General features: G+C 49.9%; 1 protein-coding gene across 8 annotated transcripts in view; it reads right to left on the bottom strand.

Moving 5' to 3' along the window:
- Positions 1-991: 991 nt before the first annotated feature.
- Positions 992-9960, bottom strand: part of Trak1 (trafficking kinesin protein 1) — a 114771-nt gene continuing 105802 nt past the window's right edge. For 5 of the 8 annotated variants that reach the window (XM_076844036.2, XM_076844050.2, XM_076844021.2 and 2 more), the window contains exons 15-16: positions 6685-6787; positions 992-3788 (exon numbers count right to left, since the gene is read on the bottom strand). In XM_076844036.2, coding sequence (XP_076700151.2) covers positions 2990-3788; positions 6685-6787 — 902 coding nt within the window. In that variant the 3' untranslated portion in view covers positions 992-2989. Of the gene's footprint in view, positions 3789-5786; positions 5880-5970; positions 6065-6084; positions 6355-6684; positions 6788-9960 lie in introns of those variants that run through there. The other 3 variants (XM_076844073.2, XM_076844065.2, XM_076844058.2) reach the window with 3 other exon arrangements.

Genomic DNA, 9960 nt, shown 5'->3' with positions numbered 1-9960 from the left:
TGACCACATGGGCCTTCTTTCTGTGATCCTCACTTTTCTATCCACAGGCCTTTGCACCAGCTCCTCTCTCTGCCCAGACACACCCAGGGCAGATCTCACATGGCTGATTCAATGCCCCTCCCTGGAGAGGCTTCCCTGACTTCCCAATCAGAAGTGGCTGCCCCTCCCTCACACCCCTCTGCTGTAATTCTCTGCATGGCCCTTCTTATTCTGTGGGGTGTTGTCCTTCTCCATTCGGTAGATTGCATACCCCATGACAGCAGGACTCCTCTTGTTCATCACTGTCCCTCTAGTACTTAAAACATCTGGCACATGGTAAGTGCTCAAAAAATACTTTCTCAACTAATTAACCCAAAGGTGTATTACTGTCCCCATTTCACAGATTCAAAAGGGAGGGCCTAAAGAGGACAAGTTGTTTGCCCAAGGTCACACCAATGCCGAATGGTGGTACCTGGTTTTAATCTATGATGCCATGTCCCACTAGTGCTGGCCGGGTTTCATGGCCTTCACCTACCAAGGTGGCAGAATAAGTTGCATCCGAGCCTTTCCTTCTTCTCTCAACTGCCCCTCGGGTGGGCCTCCACTGTTCTTGGTTCTCAAGTCTCTTAACACGACTCCCCAGAAGGCAGTTGGTAATGTTTGTCTGGGAACTGGCTTCACAGATGTGCTCACATATGTGGGAAATCACATACATGCAAGCGTTTTTCACTCCAGTGCTGTGATAGCGAAAGACTGGGACTGACTCCATGACCGTCTGTACTGCTTTCGCTGTGGTAGGTGTGCACAGTGGAACAGGGTATAGCCCTGAAAGGGGAATCAGATTTTTACTGGGAAAGTGTCTCAGATATGGTCTCATGTGGGAAGAAAGGGAGGCTATCGCAGCACGGGCAGTGTATGCCTTTCACTTACTTTCCCCAAAAGAGATGAACACCCTCAAGTCTGAGAAACCCATCTCCTTGATGATGAGAAGACACTAGTCAGGAAACTAGGGTGGTTTCCATCATTTGAATTTATTTTATTGATACTCGTTAGCGAATAAAATTTTATTGATTTTTTGATGCATTACAACTCACTTTTTGGTAGTGGCTGCATAATGTTGATCATTTATTTATTTACTATACTAAATACTGCAACCTCTGAATTGCCCATTTTTACACTGGTGTTCCTGATGGGTGGGTCCTCTCTGAATACATAAAGTGGTCCAATCAGTCCATGGTTTTTCATATTCCTTTGTTATTCAACCTACTGCTTTAAAATACATTCAAATAAAAAGGTGTAAGTTACTTGCAGAGTCCGGACACACTAGGGTGAGGGGAAATTGAGAACATAACCAGCGCTCTCACAGTCAGAGGACAAATGGTTTTGAAATCATGGGACCGAAGCTTGCTCCTCAGGGACTTCCTCAAAGAATCCTTGGTGGACGTAAGGTTAAACTCATTCAACTGAAGCTCACATCTTTAGCTGGGAGGGAGGGCACAGAATGACAATTTCATGTATAGAGGATATTATCCTTCCACAAATATCAGGAACAGGTGGTCATGGAACACCTTGGTGGACAGTGTTCCCAGATTAGAATAAATAAATTATCTGCTTGGATTGCAATGCCACAGACACACAGACTGGAGCTGGAAGGGTATTTGCTTAAAATACGGCACACACACGGGTAATAAATAAAAGTTTACAACTTAATCGGCTACAGCAACAAGACCAGGCTCTCTAGTTGGCTTGTGGTTCTTTTCATAAGCACCTCTAATCTCTCCCTAAGCACAAAAGGAGGCACAAGGAGACAAAGGGCTTTGGGGGGAAGAAACTATCTCACTGTGACCATCCTGTTTTGAAACAAGAGGGCAAATGTGTGGGCACTGAATGGCGACCCCATGAGTAAAAGTGGGTTGCCCATTTCAGAGCCAGGGCTTGAGCCAGCAGAAGGCCGATGCCCGATTCCTGCCCTGACCAGGTGGGTACGGTTTAGCTGGGTTTCTTCTCCTTCACCTATACTGTTGACAAATTTCTTGAAGAAGTCTTTTTCCTATCCCCTTTCCTCAGTCCTGCTGTTAGAGTTGTCTTGGGTCTGGCCTTCAATTAACCTGCTTGTCACACTGGGTCCCAGAAATAAGCTGCTCTCTCATTAGCAACTCGGTGTGTTTGAAATTTGCATTTTGGTGTCATGGAACCAAACAGACAACAGACACTGCCGGTACCATTGCTTCCCTGCATGTATGTATAAAAACAAATGGAAAAAATAAAACAAAACGTCACACAGAACACAGAGGGACTGCTGAACAAAGCTGTGGGAGTGTGAATACATTCTCTTCCGGGTCAGCCTTGTGGCCTGACAGCTGATTACAAAACACAGGATGACTTGAAGGCATGAAAAGAAAAGATCACACCTCAAAAAGGAAAACAACTGTCCACTGAGGCAGAGTAGTGACGGTCTTGAAGAAGCTGGGCCACCCGTAAAAGAATGAAAAGCTCTAGATTGTGAAAAGCTACACCAGGTGCTTGTGGCCAGGATGGAGGCCCCTTAGGCTCTTAGGGTGGGCGAGGCATCCAAGGACACCGGGCGCCAGATGCATTATGACCTGGGCCGCTTGACAGCCCGGGGGTGCGGTGGGGAGCTGTCAGACACGGGATTCACTGGTTCCTATCCATGGGATAAGAACACACTTGGGAGTTTCAGTGCTTCTCAAAAGGAAAGAAGAAAGGACACCACCATTCCCAGACTCCACAGGTAAAGTCCTCACCAGAGGACAGCGCAGGGGTACTTCCCGTGGAACTGGAAGAAAGGGCGGGGCAGACACAAGGTCTCCAAGTCCTATGTACACACTTTACAAAGTTCCACTCTTCCCCCGTTAGGCACAAGGTTGATTTGTCTAGCTCAGGAGGTGGACAGGGATGGGAAGAGGGGGAGAGTGCACTGCAGGGGGAAGGGGAGGCAGGGAACAGGGTGGAGAATGCCCGTCTCCTCCGGGGCACAGGCCCCCCAACCTCACCGCAAGCTAGTTTGTTTGGGGAGCTTAGCACCCATCAAGATGCCCGAGGTGAGAGTCACAGGGGCTTTCATCTGCATGCTGGATCCCACCATGGTGGGGAAGCTACGATTCCGTCGGATGCCACTGTTGAGCTGCAGTCCACCGATGGCACTGGTGACGGTGGGACATCCGAGAGGCAGGCCCTCAGGTACCAGGGCTCCAGGAACAAGGGCTTGTGCTGACCCTGGGGGCCCACAGAGGAGAGGTCCCTGATCTTCAGTCAAGGTGGGGACATGGGCTCGCCCTGAGTTCACCACTTTGGCCAACCCAAACCTCCTGACTTTGTCCACAAGGTTGAGGTTGGAGACGGACACGTCTGTCTGGCTCTCGCTGCTCCTGACGTTCTTCTTTTCTCTCACCTCCCTCAGGATGGAGCTGGCTGGCTTGGAAGCCAGGAAGTTGTCGTAGGGAGGGCTCGTGCACTTGAACTCAAAGGAGGGCGGGGAGGACGTGGGCGTCTGCATAGGCGAGTTCGGAGGGGTAGAGGGGATCACAGCCATCTTGGGAGTGTAGGAGTGCAGGAGGGAGCCCCGGGCGGCCCTGTCCCAGCTCTGTGGGTCATACACAGCCGCAGAAATGCCCCGCTCCTTTAGCAGCCACACCAGCCCCAGGGATGTGCTCATGGTGGTCGTGGACTCCCGGATGTTAGTGAAGGACTCGGCCAGGCTCAGTCTCCGTGGAGTGCATGGCGTGGCCACTGGTGTGGACTTCAAGTGGCTAGTGCTGCCACAAGCTGGAGTCGGGGCCGAGTTAAGGCTGAAAGGAAAAGATGACAGGTTACCCATCAGAAATGCCCGTGAGCACCATGGGAAGGGTCAGTGGTCATTCCACAGGGCAGACCTGGGACATAATAGGAGGACTCCCTGCAATGGGAGCCCCAGACACCACTGTCCACATCTGTTTCTTCCCCTCACCCATGGAGGGTGGGGAATCCCTTAAGTAGGGCCCTGGTGTAAGTTGATGGAAGGTGCATGTGATTCTCTTTGCTCTCCTCTGCTGGGTGGTATAACTGTTCCCTTTGCAGACCAAGAAACAGTCTCCAAGTTTAGGTGGCTTCTTAGTCAGGCCTGGGTATTAAGTGGATAACCCAGATTTAAAGTTTGAGTGACCCCAATGCTCTCAGAAGTTCATTGGCAAAGAGGCCTTCCTCCCCCACCAAATCCAGTGTTCCCTCCTAATCCCTAATTCTCCCTCAGGCAAGACACTAACCAGAACTACGGATATAACGGCTTATTTTAGAAATGGCAAAAATGGCCCTAGGGGTGGGCCAAAAGCCAGGTGGCGAGCACCTCAGCCTCCTGACCACCAGGACAGAGCTCTCTCCTCTGCACCTTATTGCCCCTCACCACCTTCACATGCTGTCCAAACCCATTTTGATGAGCGGAGTTATGGGGTCAGTGGAAGGAAGCCATGCCCTGTATTATGGGACCTTCATTTACAGAGTTTCCCAGCTTAAGGCCCCCGAGTGACTAAAGGAAAGCTGAAAGACTCTTCCTTCACTCAGTGTCATGCTGAGGACCCCTAGGGGCCCAGCAGCTGGAGTCCAGCTGCAACAGCCACTAGGACAAAGAAGTCTACAGGAGGGGAAGGGGGGGGAGGCTTTTCTGTCTGCTTATGAAAACAAGGAAGACTGATTTTTAACAGCTGCTCCAGGGATGGGGATGGGGGGCAAATAGGCACGAGCCCTGCCCTGCTTCTGAATGAGCAGCCAAGGGCAAAGGAGTACCTCCTTCCAAAGGTCTCCTGGGACCTGCCCTCCTATTTGGCATGGGCAGGTCAGGTGAGTGTCCCCGGCCTGGCCAGGGGAGGCCCAAATACCACAGGCAGAGCACCAACCATGGAAAGGGAAGGTAGGGAACCCCTTCTGGAGAAGGTCCCTGGAGTGACCAAAGGGGTCCTTCCTGGGGAAACAGTTCAACAGAAATACAGGATGGAAACACCATGTGGCTCCACACTAGGTGACCTCCCCACTGGCCAATCAGCAAGGGCAGTGACCATAGAACAGGCCCATCTCCCACAAGCTAAGGTGGGAGTAAGTTGGCCGATCAGGAGTACTCTGAGAAATGTGAGATTAGAAACCACAGCATATTCCTGTGGTTGAAAATGAGGATTTTATAAAGGGACAGGGAGAATTTTATAAATGTTGATGTATCATTAAGACAGGGTTAAAAAAAAAAAATTCTAGACTTAAAACCTTGTGTGACCATCCTCAGGGAAATTTAAGTGTGTTTCTGGCTACCTTTCTTTCCAACTCTGGTAAGAAAGCCCTTCCATACTCCTGACTTCCTATGGTTTTCCTGGTTTGGGACATAGCTGTGTGGTCTTCCACATGAAGATCCACTTGGGTGCAGTCTGCATGCTGAGGCTGTAATCAGAAAGGGGCATCTAGTTGCCCTGCACCAGCCTTCATTGGGGAGCTGAGTTCTGTGGCTTTAAAGACAGTCTCTTCCAAACACAGAGCCACAGGATGGGAACACCAGGTTCTTCTGGGCCAGAGGGGAGATGGAGAAGACAGAACTAAAATTTAGAGATCCACAGGATGAGACCTTCGGGTTAGGCCTGTATTAGCGCTGGCACTCGACTTGCTGGGGCAGTTTAGAGGGTTAGGGGTGTGGACGGTCAAGGCTCTGTTAGCCAGGCACAACCACAGAGACACATCCAAGCCTAAGTCCCCGGGTTAGTGGCGGCCACGCGTGCACACACAGCTCTTTCCATGTGACCTGCCAGGGCAGGCACTACTGGCCGTGTGCTCACCCCCTGCCTTGCCCGTGGGCTCAGACTCTCTGCCCTACATCTCCTCTCAGCTCAGCGGGGCACAGGGCTGCTTCGTGGTCCTCCTCACATGACCTGTGGAGAATTATTCATAGTTTAAGGTGCTCCTGGGGATGGCTGCTCCCTCCAAGCTGGCCCTTCTCACCTCCCTCCCTTTCAGCCTTACCTTCCATAAACCTCAGGATCTTGCTTGATTGTACCACAGAGGGAACGGCTCAGGGGGGCATCCTGCTATGTTGGGGAGACCACTTTCCCTTTCACTGGAAGGTGTGGAGGGAAGTTGTGCAGCTGATCAAGCCAAACAGACCAACCCACGACATACAAGGCCTCTTGCCAGATGCTGCGCCAAAAGGAATTGACCATGCTGGGCTCTGGCTTGGTCTTGGAGTTTTATCATTTGGGTCATTATAGTCTGGCTGTGGTGCATGGTTCCTGGGGCCTGTTCCAGAGGTACAAGGGCTTCCACAGAGCTCCGTAACTCCACCATGAAAGAACGCCATGCTCTACTGGCAAGCTCTGGGGCAAATATCCAGCAGATTTGGCTGCAGGTCTGTTGGATTTCAATTGTTCGCCTGTTAAGGAAGGGCCTGAGAATACATTCTAGGGCCATTCCTCAATTTATTTCCCCTAAGAAAAGGGCAATGAAAGGTGGGTTGAGGTTTCTCCATCTGCACTGCATCTGAATCAACAGGAGCTTCAATCCAAAAGCAAAGATCTGACTCAGCACAGGTGACTATAAATGCTCCTAAAATGCTCGAGCTGGCTAGAGTTGGCTTTTGAATGAGCTCCGTGACCTCACTTTGCTCTACAGGAAGCCTTGCAGGAAAGGGAGTGCCCGGGTTCACCCCACCTCTGCCCACCAGGGGCCAGGGACCCTTACCTTGGTGTGACCCGCGTGAGCTCGTCTGAAGGATGCAGGATGCGACAGGTGGTGAAGGTGAAGGTGGAGTTGGTCTGTGACATGCACTTCCCAGGGTGGTGCGCTAAATCGGGGAACAAAACATATTCCTTGCATCCAAGTATACCACGGTAAAAACAAAACTCCAGCACAGCCCTGAGCAGATGCAAGAAGTGATGAGCTACCTTGTTAACTGGATCTGGGTGAGGAAGGTGGTCCCTCAAAAAAACGACCACATTTTTGAGCACTGGTCTGCAGAACATCGGATCCCAGCTTCCGGCCCAATCCAGACAGGGTTCCTCATCATATTCCTGGGCCAGTAGTGGATCCAGTTCCAGGGGGAGGTACTAATGGGCCTTGGGGGTAAATTTGGTTTTCCTCCACAGAGGTCAGGATCTGCTTTCTTCTTTTGTTGCTTTACATGGGCAAACAGGTGCCAAAACTCGGCCCAGGGGAGGGGATGGAGCGGGCGGGGAGAGGCACTTGGCACCTGGCAGTTAGGCAAGGCTTGTGCTGCTCCCTTTTCTGCTCACACAAAAAGGGGCGCGGGAAGCTGGCTCCACTACTGTCCACCTGTGATTGACATGGTGGGAGGTGGCGATCTCAGCAGCCTCAACAGCAACCTGGCAAGAGTTCCAGAGATCAGGGCCCTCTGGGGTGCCCCAGCTCCCAGAAGTGTCTGACACAGCAGTGGCATCACTGCTCCCTCCTTGACACCTCCCCCTGGCTCCTTTCTTGCCATTTCTAGGATGTCTGATTTCAAGTGAAGTCGAGAGAGCAACAAGGGATCCTCAATTTATTTCCTTTTAATGTTCTATCAGGTTGTTGTTGAGGCGGCTGAAGACTGTGGTCTGGAGCAAAGTAAAATCACAGGTATTAAGACCATGCATCAGAAAGCTGGTGAAGGAACAAGTAGTCATGAGACATCATGATTGTAGAGGTCATCCTCATTCATAACTCAAGCATTAGGGGAAAAAAAAAGAAAAAAAAAAAAAAAGAGGCTGCACCAAAAAGCATGCACAATGATGTCCTGGGATGATCCCCCCAACCCTCCCCACCCACCTGTGCCCCTGCAGCAGCTCAGCCCCCCAGAGACCTCCTGGGAGAAAACGGATTAGGATCTCAGAGGCCATGAGGAGTCAAAGGCCAGGAAGATTCCAAAGGCTGTGAACTAGAAACTTCTAGCTCCTTATGGGACGTTTTCTCTCGGGTTTGACAAAAAAAAAAGAAAAGAAAAGAAAAAGGCAAACAAAACATAACTGATTGGTGCCCCAAACCCTACAGATCCACACACAGCTGACTGTGTCGTAAAAGAAAACCAGGAACCAGATGAAACAAACAACAAATGATAACCAAAAAAAATATGGGAGGCACATACATTGAAGGAAGTGAGGACAAAGCCAAAGCACAAAAATGGTGAGCGGGCCAGAGGAGCAAGGCAAGACTGCTGTGCCCCAACTGCAGTCTGGTCGGGCTCTGTGTGTCAAAGGAGGCTCCCGTGGCCCCTAGCACGGCAAGCAGCCCCGCAGCCACTGGCAAATGGGAGGGAGAGGGAAAAAAAAAACATTTAAAATAGCCTTTATGAATCTTTGTTCCTCAAGCAACAAATGCAATGGTTTAGGAACTCAGATGACCGAGAAATTGCTGCAAGCCAAACAAAAATGGACAAAGCTATGAAGAGAAGGCAACCGAACAATCACGATTCTCTTGTTGCAATAAGGTCTAGAAACAGAAGCAACAGAAGGTCTGGAAAAGCCATCCCAAATATCAGGGATGATGGGTTATTCAGGAAGGAGAGGGGAAAAAGCAGTCAACAGGTAGAATTAAGACAAAACAGTTGAAAGAGAGAGAACATTAAAAAAAAAATCAAATAAGGCAAGGCTGAATTTAACATTAGAAATGTACCCCCATTGAAACACATGGCCAGAAGATCAAATGAAAAGGTCACAAATGCATACTTTCTCCTCCACCCCATTAAGTATTAGATCTTTGATCACAACAGGTAGTATAAGAAGGATGCTTTAGAGATACAGCTGCATCAACAGAAGCAAAACCCATCTTAAACAAATGGGTTTTGGGGATAAGAAAAGGCTGCTAAAAATTCAGAAGTCACCACTCCCCAGAGCAATGGATAGCTTTAGATGACCAAGGAAGATCAACGAGGGTCAAAAGTGCCAAAGCGGGAGATTCGGCCCCTTCAAAATACCACTGGGATGCCTGGATGCGGGAGCTCTCCCGTGTCACCATGGATGGCCTGGCCGCTGCTGCACCTCCCTTCCTTGGGATGACACAACACAGAGACAGTGAGTCACCTGGGGATGGGCTTGCCGGAGCTCCTCGAGCTTGCCACAGAGAAGCAAAGGGATGCTTGCTACAGCCCTGGGTGCAGGGAGAGAGAAGATTCCCAAACCAAGAGACACGTAAAACCTTCTTCTTGGCAGGCAGCGGGGGCTCAGGGTGAGGGTTCACTCTGGAAGTCACCAAGACTATTTCACACACCAAAGCCCCTGCCCATCTAAACAAGTTCTTTTCAGAAAATAGTAATGTGGGTTCATCTCATGCTGCTCACTTTGGGGGCTTGAAGGATAGGACTTCTTAGAATTAATGCTTTCTCTACTTAAATTCTTCCTCTCTCTCAACCTGACAAGAAGGTTTCTGGGTGCTACAGTGGATGGGGGAGGTATTACACTTGATCTCAGTCAAAAGGCTGAAATGTGAATAATGTGCAGAGATTAAAATGTATTAATTTCCATTTACCAATAAAGAGCCCCAGTCTTTTCTTATATTCAATTGTTACTCCTCTCCCTGAATTCTGATGCTGATACAGAATTTGGTAAGTTTTAAACTCAGTTAATCCTCGATTATTCAAACTCTTCTACGCTGGCAAACTGTAGGTATTAGCTTGCAGGTTTTTTCTTCTGAAAACACATCACACATAAGCACACGTCTTTGGCGAGCAGCAGGTACACACACTGAGGGCTTTCTACGGCTGAGAGTCACCCTTCTCTCCTGTTCTCTGATGCAACTCTGGTGCGTTTTCTGCCTGGAGTGGTCTACTTGGTAAGTGGCGCTGACTGCCCATGCTCCATGATGCCTGGTCCTGACTGGAGAACTGAGTAACTGGGATTCTTTGGCTGCCACCAGTGGTAGTAACACAGCAGTAGAGTTGCCATATAAATCTGGATGGCTGCTGCCTTGTGGAGTAATCAGTCCTCCTGAAGACTCAGGCTAGAGAGCCCACTGTCTCTCTACAGCCCA

Source organism: Callospermophilus lateralis, chromosome 1, assembly GCF_048772815.1.
Source record: "Callospermophilus lateralis isolate mCalLat2 chromosome 1, mCalLat2.hap1, whole genome shotgun sequence".
Taxonomy (NCBI): Eukaryota; Metazoa; Chordata; class Mammalia; order Rodentia; family Sciuridae; genus Callospermophilus; species Callospermophilus lateralis.
The sequence above is the reverse complement of the archived record's forward strand: the minus strand, read 5'-3'. Positions and strand labels throughout refer to the sequence as shown.